The sequence below is a fragment of the Paramisgurnus dabryanus genome, chromosome 20 (assembly GCF_030506205.2).
Source record: "Paramisgurnus dabryanus chromosome 20, PD_genome_1.1, whole genome shotgun sequence".
Lineage (NCBI taxonomy): Eukaryota > Metazoa > Chordata > Actinopteri > Cypriniformes > Cobitidae > Paramisgurnus > Paramisgurnus dabryanus.
The window spans coordinates 24,858,970-24,878,985 of NC_133356.1; the positions used below are offsets into that span (position 1 = coordinate 24,858,970).

The 20,016-nt window shown below is 38.0% G+C and overlaps 2 protein-coding genes across 12 annotated transcripts in view; both read right to left on the reverse strand.

Moving 5' to 3' along the window:
* The window catches only part of mark3a (MAP/microtubule affinity-regulating kinase 3a), a 33,908-nt gene extending 22,079 nt beyond the window's left edge, over window positions 1–11,829 (reverse strand). For 6 of the 10 annotated variants that reach the window (XM_065297253.2, XM_065297250.2, XM_065297251.2 and 3 more), the window contains exons 1-6: window positions 10,041–10,194; window positions 8,215–8,400; window positions 7,741–7,794; window positions 1,665–1,713; window positions 284–349; window positions 122–192 (exon numbers count right to left, since the gene is read on the reverse strand). In XM_065297253.2, the coding sequence (XP_065153325.1) occupies window positions 122–192; window positions 284–349; window positions 1,665–1,713; window positions 7,741–7,794; window positions 8,215–8,400; window positions 10,041–10,145 (531 nt within the window). In that variant the 5' untranslated portion in view covers window positions 10,146–10,194. Of the gene's footprint in view, window positions 1–121; window positions 193–283; window positions 350–1,664; window positions 1,714–7,740; window positions 7,795–8,214; window positions 8,401–10,040; window positions 10,195–11,119 lie in introns of those variants that run through there. The other 4 variants (XM_065297254.2, XM_065297252.2, XM_065297255.2 and 1 more) reach the window with 2 other exon arrangements.
* Window positions 11,830–13,685: 1,856 nt separating this feature from the next.
* LOC135787339 (eukaryotic translation initiation factor 5-like) lies at window positions 13,686–18,884 on the reverse strand. 2 transcript variants are annotated; one of them, XM_065297261.1, is made up of 12 exons: window positions 18,816–18,884; window positions 18,379–18,575; window positions 17,214–17,493; window positions 16,991–17,072; window positions 16,554–16,726; window positions 15,826–15,937; window positions 15,575–15,702; window positions 15,330–15,491; window positions 15,062–15,223; window positions 14,572–14,736; window positions 14,313–14,447; window positions 13,686–14,116 (listed from the first exon to the last, which is right to left on the reverse strand). In XM_065297261.1, exons 3-12 carry the CDS (start codon window positions 17,283–17,285, stop codon window positions 14,021–14,023), a joined length of 1,287 nt encoding a protein of 428 aa, XP_065153333.1. In that variant the 5' UTR covers window positions 17,286–17,493; window positions 18,379–18,575; window positions 18,816–18,884; the 3' UTR covers window positions 13,686–14,020. The 2 variants fall into 2 exon arrangements, with proteins under 2 accessions (XP_065153333.1, XP_065153334.1); XM_065297262.2 differs by lacking the exons at window positions 18,379–18,575; window positions 18,816–18,884 and adding an exon at window positions 18,119–18,260.
* Between the last annotated feature and the right edge of the window lie 1,132 nt (window positions 18,885–20,016).

Consider the following 20,016-nt stretch of genomic DNA (forward strand, 5'->3'; position numbering starts at 1 on the left):
GACTTCACAGGCTGAGCTGAGGCAGATGAACGAACCCTGAAAGTCACTCTGAATAGAAAACAAACTTATCACAGTGAGTGTGTATTGAACATGATGAAACGACACAGTATGAGCACAGCACCTGTCTAAATTTAGCTCTGGCCTCTTTCTCTTTCATCCTCCCATGAGCCACTAGGTAGTCAAACACCTCACCTGCACAAGACACAGAGCACAGAGGGCATAGATAAGGGTGACCATGAAAAGATAAGCACACGAGATGAACTTCTATCTGTATTACACATACCTCCGCTGGCATACTCCATCACCAGAAACAGAGTCTTCTCCGTCTCGATCACCTCAAACAGTTTCACTATACAGGAAAACAGCAGGGAAAGGATGACATGGATGAGAAGATTGATATAAGGAAACAGGATAAGGAAAATCAAACAAGAAAATTCCTGAAAACTGTTGGTTTACATTTCACATCTTTTGCATGCGCAAATACATTATTTTGAAAGCAAACACATGACAAGCATGCTCCAATCGAGAGCAAGGCGGTCGCAACATGTGATGATTTAATGTGTAATTTAATGTTGGGGCGTACATCTCGACTGTGACGTCACAGTCGGTGTTATGTTGAGATTGGTCTGTTTTCCAGCAGTCTTTTGCATGCACAAGGTTTACATAAAAATTAGGAAACAAATGCATTTGAGGCTCACGATTTGTCATTACCATGTATAGAGCTCTTATTATTCATCTATGCTTAGGTAAATGCAGTTTTTTTATTCTATTGCACCTTTAATGCCTTGATTTTTGTTACTATTCAGATAAAGATTTTCTACATAAAATCTTCCTACATAATGTACAGAACATCGCATTAAAAATATAATCTTGATATCTTTAATATTGACTGAGTTAGGTCATGTCAAAGATTGAAATCAATGTGAAATCAATTTTGATGCTCCTTATCTCATCATTAGATTATAAGACTTTGGCCTGGATTTCACAAAAAAGTGTCACAATTTTGAAGTACACAGAATGTAAAGAGAGCAAAACACCATAATACCATGATATTTGAGTAACATGGTACCACCACAGTATGGTTTATGAGGCTTAAGAAATTCTGCCCCATAAGCCCACATCGCTCTCATGAGCTTTATTTCCTGTGGTTTTGTAAATAATTGTTATAAAGACTAAGCTGTGCGAGTTCAACTTTTTCCACATTTTCTAAAACCGCTGTCACCACAAGGATCTCTCAATGTCTCGGACTGAACCTCCAACAGAGTCTAAATATAGGTGGGTGATACATAAAGCCCCTGTTTTAAGACATGACGATGTGTCTGGCTCCACTGATCATTAAGCTGTTTGCAAACAGGAACTGACTACAAAATGTAGGAGAAACAATTAAACTGAGAGACACATCGTAAACCAGTACTTATAACCTGTTAGGAGAAGTGGTAACAGTTGAAAAGTTCAGATGCAAAACTCGCTAAGTGTGTCTGGCATGATATCTTGTTAATTGGATTCTGCCAAAAAAAAAATTATTTCTCAGGGACAGGGTGGGTTTGACACGAAAGTATTTGATGAACTTATATTCAACTTATATAATTTTTGATGGAGAGGCTTTTGGATCTAAACTCTTCAGTTGTATATACATACATATAAACACAAACACATTAACTTACCGATATTTGGGTGGTTCAAATTCTTCATTATTGTTACTTCTCTGGAAAGCTGTTGGAGAAAAGATAATCAAATGTAATAAACATGTCAAGATGTACTGGTGCATGACAGCTTTACACTATCTGTGTTACAGGAAGCTGAACAGAACCAGACTGAGTCACCGTATTTGCAACTGAGTGCTTCCTTCTGTTTGGAAACCGGCATTGTGTGTTATTTATTATTGATCTTTAAAAGAGGGCCGAATCCTCCCCTCTCAATGAAATGAAAGAGTCATGAATCTTTAATAGCACTATAGCAAGCAGACTCTGTCCCTGTTCTGTTCTCACAAATGTAGCTTTAGAAAGAGCGTGAGACACGGTGCGATTTCAAACCACAGGGAAATGTTTTTGGTACAGCATATACCCCATATAATTCTCACCCCACCATACCCCACTGTGATATGTACACTGTGATTTTTGGGCTATAAAAGGGTAATACATCGTTTAAAACTGTTAGCATAAGACCAAATTTGCACATTTAGATACAAACTCATATTAATTACCAATTTCTAGATGAAAAAGTTCAAAAGCAGAAAGATGAGAAATACTTTTTTGTTAAATATTTAATTTGCAGTCAATGCTTTGACTAAGACGATATCCTCCACAAAGGAATCCCTACACTAAAAAATGCTGGGTTATTTTCAATAACGTGTTATTCTAACCCATTGTTGGGTCAAATATAAATATTTTCTGGGTTAATTTAATACAAGCTGGGTTAGTCTCTTTTTAACCCAAAATAAATATAAAAAAATACCACCTAGAGTAAATAACAAACTTTTGGCCGCAAAATAAAAACATCAATATACTGAGTCAGAGACAAAGTCCTACCCTACCATATTTTACAGACAACACTGGTGGTAGCACAGGCGTTTCGAGAAAACTTCGGTTTCACTACATCACATAGTTTACCAGTATTTTGGTACTAATGTGAAAATGGCATCTTTTACAGGTAATAGACATAATGCTGTTGCTTGCGTAAACAGCACATTTGTGACCCTGGACAAAAAAAACACGTTGTACGTTTTTCTTTTATAGCAAAAATCTTCTATTATGTAAAGATCATGTTCCATGAAGATGTTTTGAATTTCTTTTCCCGTAAATATATTGAAACATTGCGATTTTGCTGTATCCACTCACAAAACGTAATCTAAATTGGTCAGAAACTTGCCTACAAACCGCCCTTTCCTAACCCGTCCCTAAGGGACTTTCCCTTCAGGTTTGATGTGTGTAAAAGTTTACAACTTCCCCCATTTAGTCAACAAGGTCATTTTTAAAGCGGTCACAATGATTAAATAATCATTTGATCGCGATTGTTTGACCTCATCACGATGATTTCAGATCACCACAATGATTGGACATCTCTCTAAAAACACAAGGGGGAGCTGCAGCGCCTGTATAATGAGACTGTTTTAGATTACTTTTAAATATGTGTCATGTATTAATATTTACTGCCAGGTAAACCTTATTAAAGATTTAATTTAAAGGTGACATAGAATGATTGAATGGAGTATTTATCCTTGTTCTGTGATGTGACATGTAGACAAACATTGTTTTGTTTGGGTCTGTAATGCCTTAGAAGCTTCCTAAAAACCTCTCTCAGATAGCTCTTTTAGGGTGGGGGATTTTAAACAAGTGGTTTTGCACCTATTTGGCTCCCCCTACTGGCTTAACTTGCAATCTCATTACTGATTGGCTGACTTTGCTGCCACTCAAAAAATGTAGGCAATTATTTTAAAGCGGAGGGGCAGTGAAATGCCTGTGATGTCATAAGCATCAGTTTTTCAGATTGGGCCGTTTTCTGGCTGACATTTCTAAAAGAGGAATTTCTATGAGACTCAGATGTTTAGCATGTTTGGCACTTTTTGTATGTTTGTGAATGTGGGTAGACTACCATTATTCAACAAATACAAGAAAAAAATGGTTTTTCATTCTCTGTCCCCTTTAAATAATCACAACAATGTGTGAAACTCATTTCATAAACAAAAAAAATGCATGAGAATTACATTAAACAGTAAATTAATCGTCAAAAACGCCAAAGCTCTAAAACAGGCAATAAATCATCACAATTTATTAGACAAATAACCGTCAGCCAAATTCCATAATTGTGACAGGCCTAGTCATTTTGTTTGTAAAGTTTTAAGATTACCCACAAAAGGCCTTTATTTATCCCTCTGGAGCTGTTTTGATTACTTTTGTGAAAGATGGATGCACACATTTTTTTGGACTTGAAGGAAGTAGACCCTATTCTAACTGTTATAAAGCTTGGAAGAGCTAGGACACTTTCTAAAATAAATGAAAATGTGTAAATGGACGTACTTCGGATGACTTCAGGGCGTGTAAATCTTTCATTGTTGGCTGAACTAACCCTTTAATAGGTAATATTAAACATATGGGTAATATTAAAAAATTTGATTTTCAGACCTTTATTGGGGTTAATTTTTGCTTTGACTAGTGTCTTTACAATTTAACTTTACAATAAACTTTTCAGTATAGCTTATATGAAATCCAATCCAAGAAATCCATGTCTAAGTGATATTTTTACAAATAAGTTAATGTCAATGTCACAAATTTTATTCCATTTGATCAATGACCTAGACAGATGACATCGTTAAATAATTATTCATACCACCACATAACCTAACTACTAAAAACTGACATTTTTGTGTAAGTACCAATGTGGTTTCTGAACCCCACTATATAAACTCGAAAATCTTTTTCTTGAGATTCTCTTTTCTCACTCGTCTCTCACACCCCCCTCCCATTGGTGCACCATCCTAACGCCTCTGTGATGACTAAAAAACGGCAGCACACAGCAGAACATCTCACTTCATTTGAGGGTCCAGACCTAGTGAGGAGCTTGCACGCCCCCACAGGCAATTACACAACACGCAAAGATGTTCCTACACACACAGACAGACAGACAGACAGACAGACAGACAGACAGACAGACAGAAGAGATAAAAACTAAAAATGCTACAAAAGAAGCGCACACTTATTAAAATAATGCTCAATAGAGAAAAAGATCAAAAGAGACAGAAAATAAGGATGCTTGGGTCGGTTACTGTTGTATAAGAGTCAAGAGTCGTGTGTTTGGCTGAGGACCAGCGAGCTGCCAGCAGGCCACAGAGAGAGAGAGAATATATACACCAAATCGCAATCGATGTCTATGTGGAAAAACTAATGGCTACTGCGGTGGGCAGCTCTCTGCTAAAATTAGAGCCACGGCTTCAGATTGTGTATCACAGAGCGACTGCTGATTAGCATTATCATTTGAATCCTTTTCATGTCGAGCCCACCATCTTTCTCCCTCTCTGCAGCCTTTTATTTCATGTTTATCTGTCTGTTCCTCACTTATTATATCGGATGAACAGTACAGTTTAATCCTCTCATTCTTACTGTCATCAGTCTTTTTGTATCAAGTTGTTTCTATTCTTTATCTTACACTCCAAACCATTCTGAGGTCCATCCATTCTGTCACTTCACTGTCGGCCCACCTAAATGTCCATCTGTCCCCCTTCAGATCCTCCTCATTTCCTCACTGTGCTGTTGTGAAGACTGATGGAGAGCTACAAACTGTTCAACATAACACGGTGTCCTAACCAATACTGCCTTGAATTTTGCTCTTGCTGTAATTTTTATATGTATATATATGTATATGTAAACAATAAGGTACGAGAGGCTGTGCAGTATCGTGAATAAGTAACGGCTGAAGGGCGTTGTAATGCCCGGAATACACTGCAGGATTTTTGCCCTCCTATAAGATCATTACCTTATCGCACTGTGCGACATGTATCGTTTAAACTCGGGTACGAGAGGCATGTGGCGGCAGCGTCACACGTTGCGCAACGTCACCAGCATGCGCTCCTGGTAAACAAATACCGGCCACAAGTCGTAGCAGCAAACACACTGTGCGATGATCGTGCCGAATTTCTGACACTGTCAGAAAACTATCGTAGGCTATCTTTGGACGCAAGACCAGGAAAACGGCCGTCTTTGAACCTCTCTCATTGTATGACATAGGACCACCGATGAAGAGCCACGATCACAGAAATCGCGACGATTGTTTCACGATGGCAATCTTTCGTCTGGGACGGCCAATAATCGTGCAGTGTATCCCGGGCTTTACGCACGACACGAAGCGGAGTCAAGAAATGAGGACGTGGAGTGTGTCAAAAAAAGGTACCTCATATTTTTACTTGTGGCATCGAATCATTCGAAATAAAATTGATGTATCGATCCACATCGATGTATCGTTACACCCCTAGTATTCACGTGCAGAAATTTACTTTTGAAAGTACAAAAGCCACACACTACTACAGAGTTTTCCTATATAATCTTTTCCTCTTTACTTTAAAGAGATAATCAAGTTCTATATTATTTTTATGAATCCCTAACAACAATTAAACAAATACAAACTTACTTATATTAAAGAACGAAATTGAGCCTTTATTAACCAGCGTTCTTTTGCGCTTTTGCTTCCGTCATTGTCCTGTCAGGGTTGCCAGATTCACATAACAAAACAAGCCCAATGGCCATTCAAAATTTGTCTGAAAGCATCCAAATGACAATTCGAAGCCCAAATACCAACAACTAATGAACCAGATCCTTCAATCTCGAACCGGCAAAAAAAGTTTAAAAGTGGCCCAATTCAGAACTCAGCAGAAAGGCCGCAGACCTGGCAACGCTACCTTGTTTTTAAACAAGCTGGTCGAGCCGTGAAAAGAAGCACCTGATAAACAGGCAGATCACGCTGTATGAAGAAATCCTTGACTAGGCAACGCTTCCTTGCTTTTAAACGAGCTGGTCGCATGGTAAAAGAAGCGCCTGATAAACATGCAGCTCATGTTTTATGAAGAAAAAGTGCCTGGCTTTAATTAGAAGTGCACGGCTCGTGCTGTACAGTACGAAGGCGTGTCCGCCCTGTCCGACAGTGGTGCAGGAGCATGTAATGTCACAGACCAACTAATCGATAATGAAATTCATTGTCAATGAATTATTATCGATTTTATCAAAAAGTTGTTGCAGCCCTAAAACAATCCCAGACCCATTTCTGAATTAGAACTGGTTCTCAATTTCCATCAATTACCCAAATTACAGCTTTGCTCACTCCAAATTCCCACACATCTTTGTACGCTGTTAGAAATAAACCGTTTCTAAAACAAGGCAGTAAATGCGCAGGTGTTACAGCCTGTTCTCAGTGAAATCGGACAGAGAGCGGTGATGCTGTCTGCAGTAGGTGGGCTGAATATTACAGCACAGCTGGTACTACCGTATTTGCGCTCAGAGTGTGAAGGTTACTGCTAACTCTGTCTGTTCAATAGACTCTTTATGATGAAGCTAAAAGGATCCTTAACTTCCACTATACAAACCTAAGATAAATGCTTTGGATATCACAGAAAATCATTATTGCATTTAGCAGTAAGCATTCAGTTTGATGACTGCAACATTTACAGGGATAGTTCACCCCCAAAATAATTTGTCTTTATGCAACATGATATTATCTGTAAAATGCAAAAGGAGATCATAGACAGGATGTCTTTATCCAACCGCACAATGAAAGTGGATGTTGTTGTTAATGCCAAATACTATTGGTTCTCATTTGTCACATGACCAACCTTAACAAGCCATCATATGGTTCCAGAATTTTTTAACTTTTTAAAAGCACTTTTAATGCATAATGCACCCTAAGATCTTGTTTTATCTTTTAAGAAAGAAAGAAAATAACACTGGGTAAGAATGGCACCACGACAAGTAAATGACGACAAAATGTTAATTTCTAGATGAAACCGGTCTTTAAAGATAAATCACATTGCACATTCAATTGCAGATCTACAAGCAACACAGCTCCAACTAACTAATACACATTATCTTATAGCAAAGTTTTTGGCATTAACTAGCATTGAGGAGTGAGATGACAATCATACCAAAAAGCCATTCATATATTAGTACAGTAATTCCTACTTAACCATTTAAGTTTCAGAGATGTTCAGCACAAACACACCCACTTCTCATTATATAAATATTCAAATGTAAAACTCACCTTTTGTAGGCTTGTTGGATTCAGCTGGGTTTTATCAATCATTTTAATTGCCACCTGAAAAAGGAGAAATGGAAAGATGAGCCTAAAAGTCAAATACTAATCATATATTTGATATCTTAAGGTAACATCCATGTTGCCTTGTTTTACAAACCATTCATGAGCCCCATTCAGTTTCATAGTAGAAGTGAATGGGGCTCATGATTGGTTTAGTTACAAATATTTTTCTAAGTATCTTCATTCGTGTTCATTAGAACAAAGAAATTCATACAGGTTTGTAACAACATGAGAGGGACAAAATTATGACAGAACTTTCATTTTTGGGTGAACTCTCTTACATAATATTTTGAAACCCTTTATAATTTACAACAATGTTGTCCAAGAAAGCAACAACAAAGGCAGAATAACTACATGCATCGGTCTCTGGAAAACCCCACTGTATGTCAGGAAACACACTTATGACTCTTGACACCCCACCTCGCTTCCTGTGAGGATGTGCCGAGCCAGTTTGACCTTGGCGAAATTGCCCTTCCCTATGGTTTTTAGAAGTCGGTAATTCCCAACAAGAGGGTGTACATCATCCAACCCCGATCCAGAATTCCTGTTTCGACCACTCGACCGCACAGACCGAGAGGTCACCTCAGCCCGGCCATTTGTTGTGTGCTGTGGATTCAGAAGACAAAATTAATAAGCACATAATAAAACTTAATTGCAAACAATTTTATGGACAATAATAACAATAACATACAAATATGTGTCAAAGCAGCCACAGCTATTCATGGAAAGTTCCACAGACAACATTTTACCCTCAATAAAGGGTGCAATTTCCAAACTGTCATATAAAATAAATAGATAAATGACAACAAGCACAAAGGACCTAGTCAGTGCAGAAATCAGTGATATTGACTCCATCCGTCCCGTATTAGAAAGGTCCAATAGCAGAGTCATCTGCCTAAATTCCCCAACAACTCTATTCCATTGTCACATTCAAAATGACACCACAGGTCAGCTCAGCTGATTAGTAATTGCCATTTCACATTTCTCAAAACAATCAAGTTAACAATACCTAGCCTGAATTCATACATAGACTTGCAAAATACCATCTTTCAGATAATATGAAGAGCTCAGATGCAAAAGCAGCTAAATGCCTTCTCTGTCAAAAATGAGATAATGATACTGACCGAATGTTCGCGAATGCATGTATCCGATCAAAATCCGATTTATTTCCACATGCCTCAAACGGATCTAAAAATATCGGAATCTACGTGGAATCAATTTTTTTATGCTTAGTTACATGTTCATGGGTCAAATCTGATCTGTGCCACATAAAAGTAACAAAATAAATGTTTTTTTTTTTTTTTTGCAGTAAAATAGTCAAATGTGTTAAATACCATTACACGATTGGTCGCGACTAATCGTTTGCAAAATAAAAGTTTTTGTTTACATAATATATGTGTGTGTATTGTGTATAATAATTATGTATACTATATATAAATACACACACACACACATACATGTATAATTTTAAGAAATATTTTAATAATATAAATTATATATAAATATAAACATGTATATACACATGCAAATGTTTCTTAATAAATTGCATGTGTGTGTATTTATACAGAATTATTATGCACAGTACACCAACATATATCATGTAAACAAAAACTTTTATTCTGCAAATGATTAGTCGGGACTAATCGTGAGGCAGCACTAAATACCAACGAACTGAGTAGTTGTAAAAATAAGGCATTTCAATTAATGAATAATAACATTTTAATTGCCATCAAGTAAATTAAATGACTGAACCTAAACGAAGAGCCTGATAAAAATGTTCACAAGAATACACCTTAGAGAGTTTTGCATCTGAACCAATCAAATGCTGATGATCAACTTGAGACCCACATTTCTCAAGGTCTCCTGTAACCTTGTATGAGGACCTCTGATGGGTAACAAACACTAGGCTACAAAAACACCCACACACATTGCTGAATTGTTTCATTCAAGAATAAATTAGTGCAACAAGGTAACATTTAAAAAGTGGGTGAGCCTCATATGGTACAGTACTACTAACATCCTGTACATAAAAGCTATACGCTGACACTGCGCTACACAACACTCCCTGCATATTGTCCCCGATGCCCGACAAACTCAATGTTATCCGCAAAGCTCTGCATAAAAGATCTGAAAAAACAATACAATGCGAACAACCCTCTTGGGCTTCTACAGACGGGTGTATATAAAACAAAAACACAGAAATGTATTAATACCCAAGAAAGTGATTTTGATTTAAGGTCACCTACCATACTTGCACGATGCCTCATGTTAGATTGTGATCCTCTCATTTTTGTGTTTGCAAGCTGAATGGCATTGAACCAAACGGTCCGGCCTTTTCTGCGAGAACTCATCAATACTCACCCATCCACCGACCCCGATACTGACCAACTGCATTACTGCTGAAATCTGTTTGACACCCAGTGTGTGTGTGTGTGTGTGTGTGTGTGTGTGTGTGTGTGTGTGTGTGTGTGTGTGAAGGAAAGAACAAATTTTGGGGGTGGGGTGGGGCGGAATGGCCAGTAACTGATACCTCATTTGATATGATTTTAATTATGAAAAAATTAAACAATACAATTGCATAAAATTCAGTTTCATGCAAAATATGCACAAATTGGCACATCACCCTTTACTGGACATGGAAGCATCTAAATATTAATCCTGCAACCTCCTATATGAAATTGTTTTGCGGGCACATATTGTTTTAGACCTACGGACAGATATAGGTAGACGTGTCCTACCAACGACTGAAATATTACGCCACAGGTACCTTTGGGGAGAACCTGCATTAGCCTCACTGCTGACGTATGAGCAGTAACCTATAGGACGCAGACTGACGCCAATGCGCAATATCTGCATCCCATTCGTGCATTAAACATTCAAGCCCACGCTCGGTCAGTGTGTACCGGACTGTGTCCAAACAGGCATATGTTGCACTCTAAAAGCAGAAACAGAGCCAAATCTCCGATGCATTGGACCCCATGCGTCACTCCAGCCTGGTGCCCCATCTGTCTGAAGACTGACACAATGCTGCTAATCCACTTAACGCACAAAATCAGCACAACAAGATGCGACATCGCCTCACATTTTGTTCACAAATGAGCTGAATGATCTATACAACGAGAGTCATTTCGACACCTGCCCTGCAGGTTTGGTATCGGTAGCCCACCTATGATGTCCTGAACTACTAGCTTGTTGTTGAGACGTGACCAGATCAAGAAATCACTCTCGTGAGTCGTGACTGATTTGGAACAGTTTCAAGAACCGGTCCGAATCGGTCAGCACCAAGTATTTACCCAATAATAAAGAAAGAACATGGGGTACTCACGTTTTCAGCTTTCTTTTCGTTGACGGTGGGCAGCGGTGCTCTTGTTGTTGACATGTTGTTGATAGCGAGCTGCTTCCCGATGATTCACAATGTAAGCCGCGATTTTACGAAGGGTAAAATGTAAATTTTACTATTGTAAGGATTAATCAAGATCATTGATTTATTTCTAAAACTGGAAACAAACTTGCTAGAAAAGTTTTGGTGAGGTGTTCCGGATGCTCCGTTGTTACTGTATTTATCGTTGTCCATCCATCTAATACATTGCTAAATAGCTCACGCGATTAGCTATAGGTACCATAATTCGTGCACTATTAAAAACATAATGCTTAAAGGCCTGTCTGTTTCATATTTCGGATGTCCGGCTCAAGAAAGAATACAATTGCACTTCACAGGGCCTCCGCAGTTCCGCTGCAACTCCCCCCAAAGACAATCTTCTCATCCGACGGTCCTTCAATCGGACAGTTTGATACATTCACCGGTAACTGCCGAGTAAAGATTTGCGGTCAGTGGCGTCTGGGACGCGGCGAGAACGCGCTCGTTAACGGTTCCATTCCAGCCGAGCAACTGTGTCTGACGCCTATCGTTCACAGTGAGATCCAAGATGGCCGCCCAGCAGCACAGGAGTTTCGAGCTGAGCCCTGAGAGAGACAGAGGAAGTGAGGAAACAGATGGATCCCTGTGCTCATTGGAGAGCGCCGCATCCCTCAGGCCGCTGTGGTTTGTTGATTCGAAGTTAAGGTTTGGAAAAAGGGGTAAACTTCGTCATATCATAACAACCGCGACACGCCCTATTTAATTGAAATGTAGTTTTACCATATATGGTTTGTCTATTACGTCACATTAAGATTGGCATTTAACATCAAAGTACAGTGGGAGCAGATGGGGCGATTCAAAAGCTGTTACTTGTCTTATAAAACGATACAGTTTCAAAACATTTTTGGAATTCTTCTGTAGGATGCGGAGAAGCAGGTCAAGTTTTCCACATTTTACTATTATCATCATATTAGGTGTTAATACATAATCCCAATTTTATTCATATTAGGAAAGAAAAAATGTATGTGTAATGCAATTAATACGTTTTTATTATATGTCTATTTTATATTTGGCAAATTTTTCACAATGAATTAAGCTTTCTAAGCCAAAACCAGGAGCAGATTTACAGGTGAGTCACCGCAGTTTAAGATGTACTGTTGTATCATGCCATCTAGTGACCATCTGAGGTTTGACGTATCTCCGTTAAAGGAATAGTTCATCCTAAAATGACCATTGACTTCCATAGTAGGAATAAATAAAATGATGGAATTTAATGGGTACCGTCAACTATTTGCTTACCATCATTTATCAAAATATTTTCTTCATCATTTATCACAATACTTCCAAAATATTTTTTTCCTACTATGGAAGTCAGTGGTCACTATCTGCTGTGTGTTTGTCTCAAAATATCTTCTTTTGTGTTCATCAGAAAAAAGAAATTCATACAGGTTTAGAACAACATGAGGATGAGTAAATAATGACAGAATTTTCATTTTAAGGTGAACTAACCCTTTAGTTTACCCAAAAATGAACATTTGCATCTTTACTCATTTCAAACCGGTATAAATGTCTTTGCTCTGATGAAAACAAAGATATTTCGAGCAGTGTTTGTAACGGAACAGTTGTGGAGCTGAGCACTATAATTTTTCTTACTATAGAAGTCAGTGCTGCTCCTGACTTTCTGATCCTGCTTGATTATAAATATGTGTATTACGTCACATTAAGACTGGCATTTAACGTCAAAGTACAGTGGGAGCGATTCAAAAGCTGTTACTTGTCTTATAAAACGATACAGTTTCATCAAAGGTTAGATTCAGAAAAAAATAGACTTTTGAACGTGCCACTTAATTTTCAGGTCAGACTGAAATGATCAAGAATCTTGTTATAAACTTAACATCTTTACCAGCTGCTATAGTTTGTATTTTTGGAATTCTTAAGTATGATGCGGAGAAGCAGGTGCTACACACAACCAGCGATAGGACAATAGTTTTCCACATTTTACTATTATCATCATAATTAGGTGTTAGCCTAATATATAATCTCAACTTTATTCATATTAGGAAAGGATAAAAATGTATGGTATAATATAATATGTTTTTATGTCTATTTTCTATTTGGCTTATTTTTCACAATGAATTACGCTTTCTAGCTATATATATATATAATTAATTTTAAGACTTTTGAGTAATCTCACTTCATAACATTTCACCATGCCTTATAAAAAAATACAAAACCTCAAAAGACCATCGTCAGCATTCAAAAATATTGATAAAAACAAAACATCTCAATCACTTAGTAAATGCTGACATCTAATTTCAATGTTTATGTTCTTGCCATTGTGTAAATAAAGTTTTAAGGCATTTTCCTACACAGCTCAAAAATTACTAATAAAGTTAGCAGAAGTGCCTGAATTTACAGCACCCTTTGTTAATAGGATCAATTAAGTTTATAAGTCTCAATAATTATTTCCAATTTTATGCGTTTAATAAAATCAACTTGTAACATACATTAAGTAATGAAGTATGCAGAACTGTCCATTTGACATAGCAAAAACTTTATTTTGTGATTTCAAGAAAAAAAAAAAATCAGTTGTGCAGTATAAGCAAACCCATGAAAGTTCAAGCAACATCAAGTCAAAACTGAAAACAATCTTACAACAAAACTGCTTAAAACAGACAATAAAGCTCAAAAGGTTTTAATACACAGCAGCAAGTTAATGAAAGAGCTTATTAAAATCATTCTCAAAGCAAGTTTAACTAAGGAGAAAGTGGAAAAAACTAATCAGGAGGCCACTGTGATCCATTTTGTCAACAGAACAGGAAGTAGCAAAGTTCCAAGATGGCTGCTGTCGTTGCATTTGTCATCTCTTTAAATGGCATCTATGTCAAGGTCGTCATCCTCCTCTGCTTTCTCCGGCTTAATGGTCTCCACCTTTAGCTCTCGTGCCGAGGACGAGTACACAACCTAAAGAAGAGGCAAGAGTTGTGAACGGACGAATGCGCATTGAGAGAACAGAATATCAGTCTTTGACTTCTGTGCTAAAATTAGATGGTGGCTAATGTAATTACATTAATTAGAGTCCCAGCGCTCCCACTGACAGCTGCTCTAATTAACAACAGCATCTCTGTGAACTCATATGTAGGATGCATCATACACATACCTCAACATTTTCATCCTCTTCCTCTTCTTCACTCCCTTCACTCTCCTCCTCTGCCTCCTTCAGCCATTTGACAAAGGGAGCAGCCTTGGCATGGATCTCTTTAGCCAACTCTTTGGAAACGTACTTCTTGGATACCTTAAGAGGCAAAACAGCAAAGTTTAAGTTATTTGAATAAGTTGCATTACAGAAGCCACATTTGTTATCTTATAAAACGCTCAACCTATGGACGTAATGACTTAAAAATTATTATTATGCACACCTTCTCTGCCCATGTGAGGATGACATCCTCATCCAGTAGATCAGAATCATAGAGGTCCTTGAGAATGATGGGCACTCGTGACAGCAGCTGACTCTGATGAAGCTTCACAACACACTCAAAGCCTCCCAGCAGATACTTCTGAGCTTTCTTATCATTGTGGCAAAACTGTAAGAGAAGATAATGTATCACTTTTGTTGCTGTGATCGTATGTCTTTCGTGTAGATTAACTGTGGTGCAAACTGTGCAAGCCATGGTTTTGATTTGAGGAAATGCAACTGTATTTCTTTAATACACTATAAGCCACTTTGGATAAAAACCTGGCATGGCCTATGTAGATTACATAAATCGTTTATTTCAGCTTTAAACAGCATTCATCTCAGATATAACTAAAAGATATAAAAACCCTGTCAACATTTGGCATAGATCAACACAAAGAAATACAGCTTGTCTGTCTGGAAGATTAAGTATCACACTGGTCGTCACAACGTACCCGTAGGAAATGGCGTTTGTATTTTTTGACCTGGTCTCTGATATTCACATCAAAAAGCAGTTCGCTCAAGATAAGCGGCCCCATGGCTCTCACATCCAACCGTTCAGCTTCAGCCAGAATATCCTTATCGGCAGAGTCTATTGTGCCACGTTCCTTCTTTTGCTGATCATAAAAGAGAAAAGAATGTTTAAGTACAAGCAGTCTGTTGGATTCTTGCTTAACCGCATGAATAAAGACAATAAAAAAGCAGTTACACAGGAATATTTACTTTGACAAAGTTGTAGAACATGTTGACCCTCTCCTCTAGGGTTTTCTCCAGGTCCTCGCTGAGGGTCAGGTTCTTAGCATGGTCGCTGATCTCCTCCATGCGCCGCCGCTGGGCCTCCTCAGTGGTTTCCTCTGCCCAGTCATCGTCATCATCTTCGCCGTCCTATACATAAGCGTACACACTTCAACGTTATGGTCACAATTGCAATTTAAAATAACAATTCCTATCAGATTCCTTTCACTTACCACAGCATCTGGTGCATCAATGTCGTTATGGTTCCCAGCCTCACCACTTCCTGAGCCATTCTCCTTATCCTTCTTTCTGTTTTTCTTATCTTTCTCCTTTTTCTCTTTCACACAGCTGTTTTCACTCTCTGCATTCAAACAGATCAGCAAAATATGCAATGTTAACAATTTAAGTGGCCTACCTACTTCAAGTAACAATGCTGTTGCAAAAAAAAAACAAAAAAACACTGGCAACTGTCAACAAGACTTACCAGGTGGGTTTTTGAGAATGAATGTGCAGAGCTTATGGCGAAGGTCCAGCATTCCCCGATGACCACACGCCTTGCAGGCGCTTCCGATCGTCTGCTTTTTTGCGTTAACATGCTGAAAGACAAACAATGCCTTAATTCAAGTAACAGGCACTATGTGGGGCACTTCTGAAACCAAGAAGAACGTTGTAACCTGCTGTGCGTCAACAAAGGTTTCATTTTTCACTTTCAAAAACAACCAAGGTTTAGAAAAGCAAATTCATTGCTTGCAACCATGCATGGCAAATGTTAACCCAAAATGAGTCAAGTGTTCTTTGAACTAAGTCTAAAGTTCATTATTGATTATTATTGTTAGGCGCAAGATTACCAAAAACACTTAAGTGTAGTGAGATATCTTGATTTGACTTTAATACTTAATTAGGTAAATTAAACAGGCAGTAGAGAATGTTAACAGCCAATACAAGAACAATTCTGCATCATTCCTATATACATTGAGCATTGATTTGTGACAGCATCTACTTTGAAATATTTTGTCAACAGCAGTGCTTGTGTAGGCGGACACATGAAAAACATGGGGTAAAGTCAAATGTACTGAACCTCAGCATAAATCAACAGACCTTGTACTTGCACCCAAAACATGTTTAAATACTCTCCATTTTATCTGACAGATAGCAAAACAGGGAATCTTTCATTTTTAACCATGCATGGACAATCACTATCTTCCAACTTACCAGGTCAGTCTCGGGATTGTCACACTCGGAGCACAGCACAAACTTGCGGATGAATATATCCAGCATGTCCTGAAGTTTGTTGGCTTCATGGGATCCGTTTACGATGTAGCGGTCATTCTTTGCGTCAAACTGAGTCTGTGCCCCCAACTCGCAGCCGAAAAACTTTGTTGGGTCTTAAGAATTGACAAAAACAATTAAACAGGATTAGACTACTTTTTACAATGAAAGGCTTTAAATAACATTATACATCACAACTGTTTCATCAGATGAAAAGTTTGGTTCCAAACAAGATAACTATTTTTATTTTATTTATGAAGGCTTAAAAAACCAACAACAGTTTGATTGATATTAATTGGAATCCACATTCAAAAATACAAGAGTAATCTCATTTTAAAACCAAACTCTTCAGGATATAACACATTTCTCCAACAACTTACAGGTTGGTGGCCTATTCAATGCCTTTGCAACATCAACCATGTTGACAATGACCGTCTTGATTCCATTCCCTTTGCCTTCCACCTATTGGATTTAATTTAAAAGACATTTCTCAGCAGCAGATTATCTTTAATACTTCAGTGATAAAAAACATTAATCTGGCACATTTAACTCAAATAAATAGTCTTCAGGACCAAAAGCACACTCCTCCCGAATGACCAGTACCTTGGCAATCAAACGGGGCATCTTGTAGCGGTAGAACTGGTCCGACACATTGCGGTTGACGTTGACAGACATTTTGAGTGATCGGAAGCACTATCAGCAAGATAAAATGATCTTGAGTGGGATTTTTTGGGAATTTTCTGTCTGGAGAAGAGGGGATGACATAAACAACTGCAAGTGTGCTCGGTCTCTGACATGAAAAAGGTCTTGCCACAGTGGCTGCAAACTCCTTGCTCGTGGACTAGGTTTCCTCCGCTCGCTTTCCAACAGCTGCGCAACAGCTCTGAAAGATGAAGTGAAATTCATTGCAATATACTGATGGAGTCACATGACCAAAAGTTAAGGCTTGTATGGCCCTCACAATCCTTTTATGTATAGAAGAATGGATTTTAAAGTATATTTTCTTTGTGGTGTCTGTTAAGGGCAAACATGTGTCAAAGTTGCAAACTCATGTAGCAGATCAATAATGGATCAAACTCCACTATGCACGTCACCAACTGCGTCAGCAGCTTCCAGTATGACTCAAGCCCAAAACACGTGGTGAAGAAATAAATTTAAGCGTAGCACGCAAGTTAATGGAAAAACTTTTAATTAACAAACTATTTAGATATTTACTATATCCAAGTAGCATCGTGCGCGTACACCATATGGTCTTTAGACATATCGCGTGTATATCAAATGAACATTAAGGCAAACCTTGAAGTGTAAAAGAAAGCGACAGATTTAAAATCAAAGACGAATCTGGTATTTTATTGGACAATTTACAAATATATCCATTAAAAACGCCTAATATATCGCGTCGATCGTCTTGAATCCAAGGTCGACGTACACATGGTTACCCAATGAACCTCATCACACTCCGCTAGATTAACAATGAAATAAACACATACTTCGATATCTTCGCTTACCGTAAATGATTAAAAGAATGCCTAACTACGAGTTATATGTCTGACAAATCCATTAAAGTTGTGCGATCGTGGCAGTGGTGCAGAGTGCGTCACGGTTAGCGGAGAGCGCAAAGCATCATGACGCCATTTTGTTCTCATCCGTCAAGCTAGATCACACCCAATAGCTAGGGTATACTAGTTTTAAGACCCTCCAAAACGTTCATTTAAGCAGATATGTGACCAAAGTAATATACAAACACTGCTAGTTTATGTATACTCACCGTTTTCGTAAAATAAAGACATAAACACAACGCTAGTCGTCCACCGACGCAGTGAAGGATTGACAGTGGAGAGCCTGGAGATGTTGGGTCGTGATCCAAAGAATGTAACACGACACAACAGTAAAGACAGATTAGACCTGGAAAGTGCTGAGCGATGCAGCCGATCAGGCAGGGGGTATTAGATCTCCGGGGAGAAGCTGAAATGGGAGAGAAAGTGTTACTTTCGTGAAATTTAACTTGGCGAGAAACTTGCGGATACTTGAAATGCTACTACTAGCCAAAGGCTAACCAGTCTTTCGATTCACCATTAATAGAAAGCAAACTCTCTTTTAATACATTGTTTTGGGGTTTTATTAGATATAGTAGCTAAGAATATCTCTGGTATAGAGTAATTAAGTCGAAATTAATGTTTAATATTTACAAATAAAATGTCTTACCTCACTCCAGAACCTTCTCTTTCCACACACTGGCAGAATGAGTGTGCCTGTGATGACGGGCGTACCGAGCATAGATATGTATATAAAGGCTAGATGGCTCAAGGCGGAGTCAGCTGTGTCGTCACTTGGCGGCCATCTTAGGTCAGTGCTGCCATAGTGCTGCTCCCTGCTGCTGTGGACGGAAGGTGAGTGACATACGCCAACTAAAATGCTCGTAACTTGCTGAATTCTTGACGGATTTACAAACGGTTTGGTTTTTTACAAACGTTATTAACGTGGCTATAATTCTGGATGCTTTAAGATGTTTCATGAATTTTTTATTTATTTTTAGTATACGTATTCAGTGTCATAGGTACATCTTTGACGTTTATAACAAACCAATCCGTTTGAAAATCGGTAAAAAATTAAGCAAGTTATGGTCATTTAAAAGTACCTGCATCATTAAAACTCAATGCTACGAGTGAGCGAGCGCCCTGTCCTAAGATGGCCGCAAAAATGCGGACGTTCCACTCAATTGGCCATCAGCGCGGACGAGCCATCTAGCCTTTATATACATATCTATGGTACCGAGAGTGGAACCCACATTGTCCCGCCCACCGCGTTCACTCATTGGATTAAATGCTTTTCTGTATTTAATCAGTAACTCTGATTTGGTGCATTCGACGTCAATCAATGTTGTTCCGCCTAGTAAAGCTACGTCTATGTGCTGTATGCTTGAAGCTCATAGTGCGCAATGGAGGATTATGTAAACCTGAATTAAAGTGTTGTGAGATTTTTTTGATAATTTGTCATTACGTGTAAATCAGTTGATTATGTGTACATAGCATCTGTAAATATGCATCCAATAAAAATTATTGAGTTCAAATAATATCGGACACTAAAATAGAGCTAAATGGAATTACCATAGACATAAAACAATCCATTCCATTATTCTCCTTCTTCTGACTGTTGTATTCAATGATTTATCATTATAAAAGCTTCCAACTTTTAAGAAAACATTTGCAATTATTTTGTAAAATGTGTCCTTTTTGTTTGGTCTGAGTTCTGCTTTTACATTACTTAAAGATACTGCATCCATGTCAGCACAATATAAAAAAGACTCAACTTTTAGAATAACATAAATTTTATGTTCATGTCTTTTTAAAAAAAAAAAGTAATGTGAGTTACTTTTCAGTGTAATTAATTCAATAAAAAAACATTG

What these genes read in the sequence shown, in the direction of transcription:
- LOC135787339 (XM_065297261.1), bottom strand. Translation starts at nt 17,285, where the DNA reads ATGTCTGTCAACGTCAACCGCAATGTGTCGGACCAGTTCTACCGCTAC. An exon ending in TGTTCTACAACTTTGTCAAA is followed by an intron (nt 15,224 to 15,329) that starts GTAAATATTCCT and finishes TTTTATGATCAG; the next exon opens with CAAAAGAAGGAACGTGGCAC. An exon ending in TCCTCACATGGGCAGAGAAG is followed by an intron (nt 14,448 to 14,571) that starts GTGTGCATAATA and finishes TTGCCTCTTAAG; the next exon opens with GTATCCAAGAAGTACGTTTC.